Source organism: Ixodes scapularis, unplaced genomic scaffold (genome assembly GCF_016920785.2).
Source record: "Ixodes scapularis isolate PalLabHiFi unplaced genomic scaffold, ASM1692078v2 PGA_scaffold34__4_contigs__length_609834, whole genome shotgun sequence".
In the NCBI taxonomy this organism is placed as follows: Eukaryota; Metazoa; Arthropoda; class Arachnida; order Ixodida; family Ixodidae; genus Ixodes; species Ixodes scapularis.
Genome location: NW_024609862.1, coordinates 176953 through 191572, shown reverse-complemented (window position 1 = coordinate 191572; position 14620 = coordinate 176953). Strand labels below are relative to the sequence as shown.

Genomic DNA, 14620 nt, shown 5'->3' with positions numbered 1-14620 from the left:
CCCCCCCCCCCGAGGTCACGTGACTCCCCCCCCCCCCCCCCCCGAGAACACGTGACCCTCAGTACCCTTCCCTCCTCCTCCTCAAGAGCTGCGCTCTAATTCAGCGTTACAGGGAGTTGTAAACGGCTTTCATTTTTATGACTTTCTACTACCTGTACATGCACTCGGGAACTGTATACGTAGGAAATGACGTATTTCATAGGTGTCAATGAAACAGACCGACGTAATACGAACCAGACGTGCTTCAGGGGAACAAACTGACAACGTACAAAAGCGGTAAGCGGTTTACGTTAGCGCGGAGGCAGAATACAGAGTTTTCGTAGATCGTTTTCACCATCCCGCAAGGCCCTCCGCAACCCGCTAGAATAGCGGGAACTCCACAGTTCAAGGCTATCGGCGCGCAGGCGCAGTAGCAACTTCTTCGTTGCGGAACGCTTAGCGGAGGGGGCAGCGCGGTCTACGAAAACTCCGTATTAAGTTTGAAGCGAAGAGAATTTTCGTGGCAAGCACAAGCAAAAAGGAAATTCGTAGCTTATTTGAGTGATCCATTGAATAGGTGTTGTCATGTTTTGAGGGTATATAGACAGTTGCGCATATATTTTTGAAAGTCAATGTGCATTGTTGTGTGCTCATTACGAAACTCTATGAGCAAGCGTGTGGAACTCTGAATTATGCTTACCTTGTTCAACCCTTTGCACTGTAGATAATTGACACCACTGTCCTGTATAAACACTCGACTGCCTGTCCTTATATATGGTAAATTGTTCATTCACTCATATGTTGAGCTTCTTCTGCGGATGTAAAGGGGAGGTGGGGGCTTCGCCAAGTAGCGACATGCTGCTTTTTAGAGCGCAGCTCTTAGGGGCCCGTTCCCGGCTTGAGCGGCGTCGGCGTAACCAAGGTCACCCCAAGGTCACGCGGCCCCGCAAGGTCATCCCAAGGTCACATGACCCCCAGAGGCCACGTGACCCCTCCCCCAGGGTCACGTGACACCCGAAGTGACGTGACCCCCCGAGGTCACGTGACCCCCCCCCCCCCGAAGTCACGTGACACCTCCGAGGTCACGTGACCACCCCCAGGGTCACGTGACCCCCCGCCGAGGTCACGTGACCTCCCCGATGACGTCATCGTCACTGATGACGTCACCGGCATCCGCATCGTCATCGTCATCAGCACTGATGACGTCATCAGTGACGTCACTGATGACCTCACCGGCATCCGCATCGTCATCGTCACGGATGACGTCATCAGTGACGTCACTGATGACGTCACCGACATCCGCATCGTCATCGTCATCATCGCTGATGACGTCATCGGAGTCCGCATCGTCATCGTCACTGAGGACGTCATCGGCATCGTCACGTGACCCCCCAGGTCACTTCACCCCCCCCCCAGTACCCTTCCCTCCTCCTCCTCAAGAGCTGCGCTCTAATTCGGTGTTACAGGGAGTAGTAGTAAACGGCTTTCACTTTTTTAGAGCGCAGCTCTTAGGGGCCCGTTCCCGGCTTGAGCGGCGTCGCCGTCGGCGTCGGCGTCGGCGTAACCAAGGTCATCCCAAGGTCACGTGGCCCCCAAGGTCATCCCAAGGTCACGTGACCCCTAAGGTCACGTGACCCCCCGAAGTCACGTGACACCCCCAGGTCACGTGACCCCCGCCGAGGTCACGTGACCTCCCCGATGACATCGTCACTGATGACGTCAAACGGCATCCGCATCGTCATCGTCATCATCACTGATGACGTCATCAATGATGATGACGATGACGATGCGGATGCCGGTCACTGATGACGTCATCAGTGACGATGACGATGCGGATGCCGGTGAGGTCATCAGTGACGTCACTGATGACGTCATCAGTGATGATGACGATGCGAATGCCGGTGACGTCATCAGTGACGATGACGTCATCGGGGAGGTCACGTGACCTCGGCGGGGGTCACGTGACCCTGTGGTGGTCACGTGACCTGGGGGTGTCACGTGACTTCGGGGGGCATCCGCATCGTCATCGTCATCATCACAGATGACATCAGTGACGTCACTGATGACGTCACCGACATCCGCATCATCATCGTCATCATCGCTGATGACGTCATCGGAGTCCGCATCGTCATCGTCACTGATGACATCATCGGCATCGTCACGTGACCCGCCAAGGTCACGTGACCCCCCCCAGGTCACTTCACCCCCCCAGTACCCTTCCCTCCTCCTCCTCAAGAGCTGCGCTCTAATTCGGTGTTACAGGGAGTTGTAAACGGCTTTCACTTTTTTCCCTGCCTTCCCCTCTTCGATGGAGAAGAAAGAAAACTTGGTTCATTGATTGATTTAGTTATTAATCTTTTAATTCGGAAGGCGCAATATGTAATTTGCGTAAAAGGCACATATTACAGGATGCGTGATATATATAATGACTGACTAACGAAAAAGTTAAAAATATATCTCAGCAAACAATCTCAGTAACCAACAAAAAAGAAAAAAATCGCAACCCAAGAAGGCAAATTTCGCCACAGACTCAGAAACCTACAAGCAGTGAGTGTGAGACATTATTTATTAATGATAGGCGTCATGAAGATGAAATAACAGACAAGACATTAAAATTGCGAGAACTATGAATAGCCACAAATGCCACTTCGATAAGGGAGAAGTAGATATTTCACTGAGATTAAAACCTGATTTACATTGGTTACAAGTTCCAAGCATGCATGAAGAATGCTGTGCAAGAAAAGTCAAATAAAATACAATACAATACAATACGAGCTATATACCGTGTTTACTGCTAGAACACGACTGCGAACTCGGAGTCCTGAGTGCCACAGCATGCCATGACCACTAATTCGGCATCGTAATCGGCTAATTTTGTGAAGTGGAAGCATTTGACACTTCATTTTTGCCTCATTTTTGGAAGGCGTTGTGTGACTAACTTCGCCAGGGTACAACAAAGAAACCGAAAGCCTCCAGAATATAGAGTAGTGGAACGAAGCGTTTGGACGGTCGCTTTTTATGATTGGGGCGACGTGGGCAGGTGCCCTAGCCTCAGCGAGAAGAACTGAGACACCAGAACCTCCATCAGCCTCTCTCCAACTGTGGTGACCGACGTCGAGGCATCGCAGTCGATGTCACTTGCTAACGCAGCGATGCAAGATTGAAACTCTTCACTGTCTGTGTTCTCAGTAGCAACGATGTCTGAAACCGAGTCAGTAGACATGTTCAAGGAGACTGCGCAGATCCGGGTCCAGAATGCTTCGGCATGTGGGCATCTGGATTGCTCGGTTCTCTTTGAAACTTCGACTTCGAAACTTCGAAACACGTTTAAATCAGCACAGACTTTTTCGAGACGGTCTCCTTCACGCTGCTCAATGTCCATCGGAACGAGACCATTCTCCAGAATGTCACACGGGACTGACGGAAAGTCGTGTTGCCTTACTGAAACCTCGGCTGACTGTTCGGAAGTGGATGGCAGGGAGCAGTCGCGAAAACTTAACGAAGCCTGATGGGCTGGCTCACTGCGCTGAACCGGCGAACCGTCTTGAAGGCTTGGTGACGTCTGGACGGGAACAGTGCGTGAACGTGTGGTGTCACAAGAACTGGTTGCGTTACAGGATCTGGTTGCGTCGAAACGACTGTTCGCTCTAAAAGAACTGTTTGCACCACAATAACTTGTTGCACCAGAAGGACTGGTTGCGCCACCAGAGCAGGTGGTTGGCAAGACAAGTGCCCAGAAGTCTTGTTGGGCGACTGTGGGTAACGGGTACCGACCTGGGGACTTTGCTCCCTGTTGAGGTAGGACTGCCGGTCGTGGGCTCATCGGGAGACCAGAGGAGTCGCAGTCGCGTACTTTAGGCCGCTTGCTTTCAGAAGGCTTGGAGCTGGTCTCTGGCAGGTCCTGATCCAACTGTTTTGGCTCCAATGCACGTAGGGGTTGTCTCTCCTCGGCACACCTCTGATACGTTGCGCTGCTTGAGATGAAGGCAAACGAATATAAACCTACTTAAGGCTCTAGATTCACCAGCACAACAGTCATTTAGGCTCGTCCAAAATTAGCGTCTTGACGACCTGAATAACAATTTTAGCAGCGTACCTCGTTTACGAATATGTCTTTCTGTGATCAGCTGAAGACGTTCAAGAATAGGGCGTAAAAAAAGGTTGACTTAAGTGTCTGCGAGTGGTATAACAAGAACGCGTCAACTCAAGCAAAGTAGGATGTTCGGTCTACTTACCCTGCTGTGCGCTTTCGTTTCGCGTTCATAGCTGGGATGCCCCTTTTCTCTGTCTTGAGCTTCATTTGGGACCGGGAGGCACTGCGAGCGACGGTCACGAACTGGAGTTGTCTGAGAACCACTGACTCTGGATTACCAGGTCCAAAGAACTGGACAACTAGTTGGTACCGTCTGAACAGGTCCATGCATACCTGCGTGTATCACGTTCCCAAGGTATGGGAAAAGAAAAAAACGCTGGCGCTCAGCTACTTTTACGTCAGTCAGCAGCTTCCTCGCATCGGCCACGTGAACGGCTGGACAGGCCAATAAACATAAATATACAAATGAAGAGTACAGTCGCGCAAAAACACAAATACAAAAAAAAAAAAAAAAAAAAAAAAAAACGGAGGACAGATGAATGCATCTATAAACTAAGGAGTCCTGCCGAACACGAAAGTGATGATGATCGTTGTGACCGTTGCCCTGATCTGATTCATGTGCCATGTTACGGATGTGATGCCTGGTTTGTCGCTGCGGGCGTCTGCCGCAACGAAAAGTCTGTGATGATAATGACTCTACTCTGCCATTCTCCAAAACTGTTAAAGATAACGTGAACGACGGACCATGTTTGAACCTCTTCACTTTTTGACATGAACGGCCACCACGGACGAGACCAAGCAGGACGTTAAGCCATAAGTTTGGTGGAAAATGGGACGCCATTGAATATGAATACTTAGAACATCTTCTCAATCAGCGATCGTCTCTCAATTGTCCGGAGGGTCGTGTCTTGTACTTTACACAAAGATGCTGAGATGATGCGGTCGGCAACTTGCACGACGGATTATCTTGGTAGATGATGATGCCAATAAAGGTGGGAAACAGGAGGTAATGCGTCCTTCAGTGCAGTACACTGATTATATCGAAATTTTATAACATAATCTTAGGCCGCTAAGCGGCTGGGTTGTTCTTGACGAGACAACGAAACTATATATTAGTAGGATGCGGTTGACAGCAAACGCGTCAGGATGTGATAACTGTGGAACACAAAAGGATTTATTAAAGATAACCTTAGGCCGATTAGCAGATCGGTTGGTGGTCAACCATACGTCAGTGAATCCGATGAATTCTGACATCCAGCATAGGCCACTCAATGCTCCAGAGGGATGAACGTAGCTGGAAACTGAAAAAAAAAAAGAGAAGCGACTTTTGTCATTTTTATATTTCTGCTACTTTCTAGTTTTTCTAAGACAATACAAAATATTTAGAATTAAAATAGACATGATGACACATTTGTAATTCGTCCAAAAGTTAAACAGCAATGTTTAACCCCACCGGCCTGCATGCTCCGTCTTTTTATGTGTAATTCTTTCGCTTGTTCTTAGACCATAACGATGCGCTCATCTGACTACCAGCAGAAGCTTATCTTTAACATTCTGTAGCAGAGTTTTCGGTGGAGCCATCTACAATCGTTGTAGTAAACACTTCACGCGAGGATTTGGTTTAATGCCGAAAAACAGCTCGCTTGATTGGCTTTGTCGGTGGTCAGTGAATCCGATCAATTGGGACAGTCTTGAGGAAACAACCAACCGAGCAACTTTCAAAAAGTCTGCTTTTAAAATTAAGAAACAAAAGACCTGCGTTTAGCTTTGATTATCCAGCTTTAAAAGCTATCATTGATACTTTGTATGGTATAAAGACTTGGGTGGTAAATGTTCAAGAAGAACGACCAAATTATCAGAAGAAAGAGCGAACCAAGCGCCATGAAGACCTGTTTCTTACTATTTAAATTCCGCATAGGGGGCTCCCTGTCGGCAATTAAGACGCCGTCAAGTCCTCGAAGCATCATTTCCGTCGGCACAAAGAGGAGAACCAGTCTGTAAATTCCCTCGGGTTGGAGGCCTCGGACCCGGATGATCAGGGCCGGAGTCATCCTCCTACGTTGAGAAAAGCGCGGGACATCATTCAATTGCCTGTCAGTATACCCATACTGTCAAGCCTGAGAACAACCCACTCGACTGAGTATACCTCGTGAAGTTCACTCCTTTCATAGATACAAATTTCTTAATTTACCTTTCGAAAGTACCGGGTTACCTGCCGTGTTAAAAGTAATATTTAACGTTATTAGCAAATCTGCACTGCTTCAGGATTCGTGCGGCAGCTTGTCCCAAGCGAACCGATTCATGGATGCTAACGTCTTGCCATCTTACATACAAGTCCAGCGGGTGAGCGCCGCCTGTTCATCTGACAGGTAGAGCGGGTGAAATCCAAAGGTGCTTACAGTTTGAATGAAGATATTAGAGAGGAACTTTCTCTAAAGTTCTAAATAGCAGCCTAAGTTTGCCTAAGGGACGTATTAATCCTGGGGACTATACGTTCCGCTAAGATGGTTCGGCGTTGACCCAATCCTACGAGAAAACCGTCATGAAGATCCGTCGCGAGGGACTGATGTCACGTGACACAATTACGTCACGTGTTTCTGACGTCACAGTGTCCCGTGACGTGATGTAACCTGATATGACGTTATTTAACATCACGACGTTAGGTTTCACCATGAAGTCGCTTGACGTCACGGGGTCACATGACACCATGACGTCATGCAAAGTCAGTCATGTTACCTCATACCGCCACGTTACGTCAAACACACCTTAAAGGCCGACCAACGAGCAGAAAGGGGAAAACTCAATTCCTCCTTTCCATTTGAGAAGGAGAGAGACACTCCTCCTCTCTGCGGGGAGTTGCTCGGAGACCCGTTCCCGTGGGCAGAAAAAGAGAGAAGAGTGCGAGAGGGAATGGAGAGAAAGAAACTGGGAACCGGGTTTCGACCCGGCAGAAGACAATTCTGGCCTTTAAGTCCAGACGCAGCCGAAGCTACGAGCTGATGCGACCCATCAGACAGCGTCAAAAGCGCTGCATCATGCATGGTGTTTGTAATGTTTTCGTACGTGTACCCTCATCGCCGAACCAATCATAAACAAGAAAGTCCAACTGACTTGCCCTTTTGACGCTGCATGATTGGTTCCATTAGCAGCTCGAAGCGTCGGCTGTGTCTAACGAAGTACAGAGCAATTTTGTAACAGCCGTGAGCCTCGGTGGCTTTTCATATCGAATACCTAAAGCGAATACAGGCAGGGGAAAAATGTGCTCGCCAATTTTATCAGCGTTGCTCACTTACAGGTGGGGTTAGGATGGTCTGCCCACCGGATTCTTTACGTCTTCTATCTCGATCAAGCGCGGGACACAGATTGGACACGGGTGCCAAGTCAGCGTTCGCCAACGTCCATAGTTCTACCGCTGTCTCACTAACTGGACACGAGTCCAGGGCCAACGCTGATGCAGCGTTCGGCTACAAACAAGTACTTTACTTTTGTTGCCCACACAGCTGAAGTGAACTGCTGTTAGTGCGTGTCTGTTTGGGACATGACATAGATGGTGTCCCAAGTGGACCTTCCGCAGAAAACGAGCGGGAAAAATCAACGCCCGGCAATATTAAAAGCTCGATCTTTCACCAAATGTACACAGAGCAGGTCAGTTCTACCGCCAGACGTCCTCAAGGCGCAGTTCTCATCCCGTAAAAAGAAATTAGAGCGAAAAACTCGCCCTAGTCAAGGTTGGTTGCGTTCGCACACGGCCAAGCAAGCGACGCTATTTGCTTGTGGCGCCACCTCCCGATAGCCCCAGCGAGACGACGACGTACTCTGTTGTCTTCTCGCTGCGCCTATCGGGAGATGGCGCCACACGTAGATACCATCGATAACTCGGTCGTCTGAGAACGCGCTCAGCCCTGGCTTTATTCTTTGCCTTATTTTTTTTTTTTAAGAAAGGATCTTCGCTTTGCGATTACACAAGGTACACCTGCCCTGCTCAGTGCACAGTCGGTGAACGTTTGAGCTATGTGCAGGCGGCAATTCTTCCGGCTTGTTTTACAGCGGAAGGTGCGGTCGGGACACCCTTTATAATGTTTCTTTCCAACATTAGATGGAGTTTAATGTATTCTACTTGAAATCGAATCCTGGCAGGAGAAAGCGGTGCAACCCTACCTAATACTGTTGGTCACTTCCATCTCGTGGGTCTCAGCGGCCAGTTGAGCCCAGATGTCCTTGTGGACCAGTTCAGCGGCCAAGACAAGGCGCCCGTCAGTATCGTTGGCTGCGTCGGCTTCCAAAAAATAAACTTGTATTCATCATTCTGGTAATCCCGAGGACCACTTGACGTATCGCGCGGGCATTATGCGTGCGTTATAATTTTCTATGCTTGATTACTGGTTTGGCTGGTTTCGCTTCTACACTGCACACACGACGCACCCTCGTGTTTTCCAGGTTCGTCAGAACGATCAACAAAAGCATAGCCTCCTTTATATATAATCACAAAGCCTGGCAGATTCGGAGCGCGAGGATCTGGTATCACAGAGCATCAAAGAGCCATTTCTCGGGGAACCTGGACGTCAGAGCAGAGCTTTTGCAGCGGCGAGGTCCACACTTCTCTCGAACGAACAAGTGTGTTTCGGTGTCTCGCCGCAGCGGGGCGCCAGTCACGTGACTTTCCTCTTATCCGTTGTGCGCCGCTCCATCTTTTTTTATTTCGGCGGCCGCTTCTCGTGGCGATATGCCAGGCTCTGTCAGTATATACGAGGCAATGACATAAGTTTATAAGAGATTTTATAACTACTGACATGATTAAAAATACAGCGCGAGGTTTCTATCTTCGACAACGCTTAAGCGTCTCGTGAGCCTCGTGCGTGCACACCCTGCCAAAGCATGACGGAAGGCAACGAGCGCGTGCCGAAGACCGGGGATTCGAATGAGTCCCCCTGCCGTTATTATCTCGTCACTGACTACAATAGAAAACACGACTTCATTATGGACTGCACGTCGATTACCCACCCAAGCGTTACACTTTGGGTACTAACTGCGTTACAACCGTCTCGGAAATACATTTTGAGTAACGGTGCATTTCAAGTACCTCACCTTAAGGACATTCCGTGAGCGTGTTGCATAGCATACTCGTGCTGCAGTACAGGTAGGCGACTACAGCAGTGGACAATGTAAGCTAAAGAAACCGAGCGATGACTTACTTGTATCGCTAGAAGCCGCCTCGACCTGTCGACGAGACATGGCGTGCGGACGAGAGTGAGGTCGCCACGACTATCTGACTCAGCCTGTTTTTTTCCCACGCTTTCGAGCACTTTGATGTGATTTGCCTTTACTCTTTACTACCGCCCACCCACGCGTTTGTCGTCGCCTTCTGAGTGCGTGGACCCTACGCCCGTCACGGGATAATTTCCTTGTTGTCTCAACAGACAGAAGTGATGATAACTAGAAACGCCCCCGGTATACCAGCACGTGCGCAGAAAAAGCGCGCTATTTTTAAGCATGATCATGCTGAGTCAGAGAGTGTGCCACTGGGCTCTCGCCCGTGTGCTAACTTTCGTTGCTTGTTCAACTTGGATGGATGAATGAACAAGGCTGAGCCCTTTAAATCGGGAGGCGGCTCGCGCCGCCTTACTAAAGCTTCTAATTTAAATTAACTTATCTCCGATTAAATTCGTAATCAATGAAGAAAGGCAAGATAATCTTGTATCGCTATTAAGCACAAGCCTTCATCTACCATTCTCCACGAAACTCAATTCTTCCCTCGACTCATGCCTCCAGTTCGATAACCTTTGCTTGGTGATCTCAGCTTTCCCAGCGTCTATTTTTTTGTTGCTACATTTAAAGCGCAAAGCCTTCACACTAAATCAGTATCGCCTTGAACAACTCCCGAATGAAGCCGTTTACTGTAAGGTATTAAGTTCACAGCCATCTTCTCTTGTTCCCCACATGCCACTCACACCGTATCTATGGCCTGATATTTCGCTCTGTACACCGTAGTTAGTAACGCCCCTGTCGTGGCCTCAATCAACGATCGCTTCTCCTGGAATCGTCATAGACGATTTCCTTAGCAATATCCATCCTATATTTTCTATAAGGCTCCAAAGTCGTTTTTTTGTTTTCTTCCCAGCTTCCCATATTTGCCTTTCCGTTGCTTTAACGCTCTTCTTAACTGTCATTTCCTAATCTGAGCCACTTCGTATCAACGGTCTTCATGTGCAAGTACACGTAGCAGAGCGCGTTGAAAACTACAGAATACACAGAAAGAATAAAACACACGAAGGACGAACACAGACACTGTGTTCGCCCTTCATGTGTTTTATTCTTTTTGTGTATTTGCACAAATAGCCAAAAACTCTCCATGCCCATCATTGTTCCTCCTCGACGTTCACTAGTTTCTACTCAAGTTATATCTTACTACTAGCGTTCCTGCCCTCAAATGGTGACCACCCTAAATCACCATGTACCTTATGATTTAGTTTTTTACCATGCGCTTTCAACGCCAGTCTACACACAGCGAGTTGTTTTACTTCTAACCTTGCTTGGATGTCAGCATTTATACCAGGGTGTCGAACCGGAACCGAACCGAACCGAAAACCGAAACCGAAGCGGTATTTTTTCGGAACTGAACCCGAACCCGAACCGTTATATCGTTATCGCGATGAACCCGAACCGGAACTGAACCGGAAAAAAAATAACGGTTACCGCTAAAACGGTTCGGCCACGCGCTGTTGACAATGAATGTGCTATCAATGCTATTTGTTTTTTAAGTGCCGTCAACTGACACACACCTCGCTTACATATTTTTCTTCTCCACTCAGTCTTAGGAATATAAACGCTGCATTCATGAAACTTGACAAACGCTGCATCCATGAATCTTGACAAACGCTGCATCCATGAATCTTGACAAACGCTGCATCCATGAATCTTGACATAGGAACCAGTATTGCGCTGGTCGCGGCTTACACGGAAGAAAGAGAATTGGAAGGCTGTGCAAAAAAAAAAAAAAATCGCGTCACGGGATTTCATTTTTCTACAATCTTGTAAATCCTAAATGCTGCTGTGTGCTCAATTCATAACACGTTTCTAGAACGCGCGAGTTCTTGAAGCTTGCTTCCATCGGAATGAGAAAAGAAAAGGCTGTGGAGTTTGATAATAATGCATCCGGTTTCGTATAGGCACTTAGAAGCTAACATATTTGTGATACAGCGAACTCTTCTATTTTAATATTTATCCTCTTACGTCCTTCTGGCGTTGCGTTCGGTGAAGTGTTTTTCATATTCCGTATCTTGTTTAATGAAAACTTCTTTAAGGGTCTAATTTGAGGTACCGAAGGCTAGTTCAAATAAAGAAAGCTGTATTTTCTCCCCACTGTTCCTTCAATTGCTTACACGCCGAGGTGGCGGGATAGTTAGCGAGTTCTACTTGTAAGTGGGTTTGTAAGGAGGTCGCGGATTTTACAGCTACTGCGTCGGACCCAATTAGATGAAGTCCGAATGCGTAAACGTCGGTGAGGTAACCTTTGAGTGCCAATAAAGAAACCATTCCTGGTAGAAATCCCTGAGCCTTACACTACGATGTATCCCGTTTCGTATGTGCTGATTTCAGATGTTTCATTTGTAATTTATTTTGATGTTGCAATTTGTCATTTATAATTTCCGAACCGGTTCGCGAACCGGTTCGCGGATCGAATTAATCGAACCGGAACTGAACCGGAACAAAATAAATTTACCTGAAACTGAACCGTAACCGAACCCGTATTTTTTTCGGTTCGACACACTGATTTATACACAGAACTGCATTGACAAAAGTTAAAACTCGGCACCATAACTTCCTTCAAAATTCCACCACCTTATACCTATTGTTGGAAAAGAATCACCGATAACTTTTAGTAGTCGATTGGTTTATTCAGCTTACTTGGGTGAGGATCACATATTTCTCGCATTTTATAAGAAAAATATACAATTCATCGTAAAATGTCTGCGTAACCACTTGACTATTCATGTCAATAGGTTTGTTGTTTTTTGCCAAACCAATTGGCGAGGTTTCCTTTTGCCAGCTTGTACAATACTTCTTTCTAGACCCATATATTACTTGAAGGAATTGTCCGGTCAAATTTTGTAATCGAGAAAACAATTGAATATCATAGTTATTGCCTCGAGACGCATAGTACGTGCAATATCTGAATTTGATATGCCACTCTGCGTGAGTACTTGAATTTATACTGCTCCAATCGCATTCTTGCGTAATCGCTGCTTTCGCTGGCAACATTGCAGCTCTTGCGTCACAAAACGCAAAGCGAGCATTTTTGTCTCGTCGTTTGCTCAGTTTGCTAAGCTGTGAACTTCTCAGCGTGCCTTGTTTTGGTTGTTGTGCTCGACTTGTTTCGTGGTTGGGTGAGAGTTCTGTTGCGCGGTTGGGTGCCACAACCACCGGGCAGCACATGCAAGCCCCAAGACATGACGTTCCACACTTTTCCGCGAGGCGTGCAGTGACGAGCGAAGTGGATCGTCGCCGTTCGTAGGGACTGGGTTCCCGTCAAGATCGAGATCCCGCTTATGCAGCAATCATCTCACAGAAGAGAGCTACGAGCTGAAATCTAAACAAACAGAAGGCTGGTAAGCTGAGGTGTGATGCTGTGCCAGCGATATTAACCTACGTCCATCCACTCCTCGCCCAAATCGGATCAATCAATTTGATTATGCAGCGAAACCGAAACCAACAGCTAGGCCATCTGGAAACGTTACCAGAAGTTGTATTTAGCACGCGTGCAGCCCGATTCAGTTTGACCCGCGTGTGAAAATGGAGCGTGACTACGATCCACCAGGCAAGCTCGTCCAAGTCAAGTGACGACATGCATTTGAACGATTCGGCGTTTGTCTTCGACCCGCGGGCATCGCCCCCGAGGGAACGACCGGCAGCCTCATCACCGATCCAGTGGATCCGCCGACACGTGTACCCAGATGCCGCTTCGTGTACCTATAGGTGCCGCTTCAGAGGAGAAATCTGCATCCTTTGCTTTGCAAGCGCCCCAGTTCGATCGGTCGCAGTTGTGTTTGCGCGAAACAGCATACGTTTGTTCGAAGCTTATGGCTGTCTGCGAGTAATTTCGTGCTAAAAGGCGCGACTTTTTTTGCACATGCTTGGGAACTGCATTACAAGAACCGTCTTTCAGTACAGTACAGCCTAGGAGACTGCATAATTCAAAACAAAATACAAGACATCCGTCGACCAACGCTTGTTATCCCGACCATCCGACAAACCTTTGCGTTTTGTGACGTCACGCAGCAGCTACGGATATCAGCCATTGACACTGACGAAATTCGGGGTGCAGTTTTGTATATAGGCTCATGAAAGGTTTTATTAATAACGGGAGATCATATATCAAAATAAAAATGACGTTTGTCTACATGAAGGCTCCCTCGACGTAACGAGCGTAAGAACTTAAGTACTTCCGGTTGCGACCGGATAATCCCTTTAATACCCTAACGTCTCTTGTCATTACATAAAAACTGAAAGACTTCGTACTATTTTCATTAATACAAAATGAAACCTAACAATGCTTCCTAAAACGCTTAAGAAACAAACAAAAAAACAGTGACTTTCTTTTTTAGGAGACATTTCTTTTTTGCGGAAACTTGTAACGGAGGTTGTGAAGGATGACGTGTGCTTTCATATAGAACAAAACCCCATCGCAGTGACTTGCCATATATTTGGTTGATTTACAACCTCGACTTCCGAGCGCCATTATTCCTCGCCTGTCCAAACACATTGCGCAAGAAACACACATAGAAAAGGACGTCGGCGTTATTCCAGTCAGAATAATCAATATCTAAATTAGCGCAACGTACGGAAATAACTGCGACGTAGATTCGAGTACCGCGATGGTCTCGACGCGCTATTGGTTTATGGCCAACAAAACTTCTAATGCACGCCTGGTTTATCGACAGTCGCAGCTTTGTTGATGAAGCCCATTTTGACAGAACACGAGTAAATGAGAAAAGAAGTAGGCGCACACACGCCAACGTTTACAGTTGCGTCAACTTATTCCTTGCGCACTGGCGTATGTCTAAGGTGTCTCCATCAACAATGATATCGACGATCGGGTTAAAATGAAGCCCGTAACGTTACAGCTATTGGGACGCGATATTGTCACATGAAGGCTGATGTTGACTTTATGAAAGCAGCACCGTACCACCCCCAAAGAGCTAACTTAACGCGATCCATACAGGCAATATAAAAAGACTATCGGATTCATAAAACTTACCCATATGTTCGATCCGGAGCGATGCTTTCTAAATCTTGTTTTTCGCCCGTCGTCTGATGGCACAATGTGTTTGGAATTCGTTAGATCCAGCTAGACTTCCTGTTCGGCATCAAGGTTCTGACCAATGGGAGGGCTTACTGGAATAGCAGATGGCACCGTGCAATAGTGACGGCGTGTATTTCACGAGCCTGCAGTCTGTCATATTTTACACTGACTGGGATGACCTCTGACACTAGAAGTCGATGGGCAAATCGGGCTACGTCACGTTCGCGGCGTCACGGAATTAATTATTT

The 14620-nt window shown here is 47.4% G+C and overlaps 1 protein-coding gene across 1 annotated transcript; it reads right to left on the bottom strand.

Annotated features, from left to right (window-relative positions):
* Positions 1–2526: 2526 nt before the first annotated feature.
* Positions 2527–9334, bottom strand: LOC121048336 (T-box transcription factor TBX15-like). Its single transcript, XM_040504548.1, has 6 exons — positions 9265–9334; positions 8231–8348; positions 5973–6127; positions 5261–5373; positions 4215–4405; positions 2527–3953 (listed from the first exon to the last, which is right to left on the bottom strand). Exons 1-6 carry the CDS (start codon positions 9302–9304, stop codon positions 2996–2998), a joined length of 1575 nt encoding a protein of 524 aa, XP_040360482.1. The 5' UTR covers positions 9305–9334; the 3' UTR covers positions 2527–2995.
* Between the last annotated feature and the right edge of the window lie 5286 nt (positions 9335–14620).

Bases quoted from the DNA above. Each gene is read 5' to 3' on its own strand.
- LOC121048336 (XM_040504548.1), bottom strand. From the start codon at position 9,304: ATGTCTCGTCGACAGGTCGAGGCGGCTTCTAGCGATACAA. The intron at 8,349-9,264 runs GTAAGTCATCGC...ATTTTTTGGAAG, and splicing joins GGCGGCTTCTAGCGATACAA to CCGACGCAGCCAACGATACT. The intron at 6,128-8,230 runs GTAGGGTTGCAC...TTCTCAACGTAG, and splicing joins GAAGTGACCAACAGTATTAG to GAGGATGACTCCGGCCCTGA.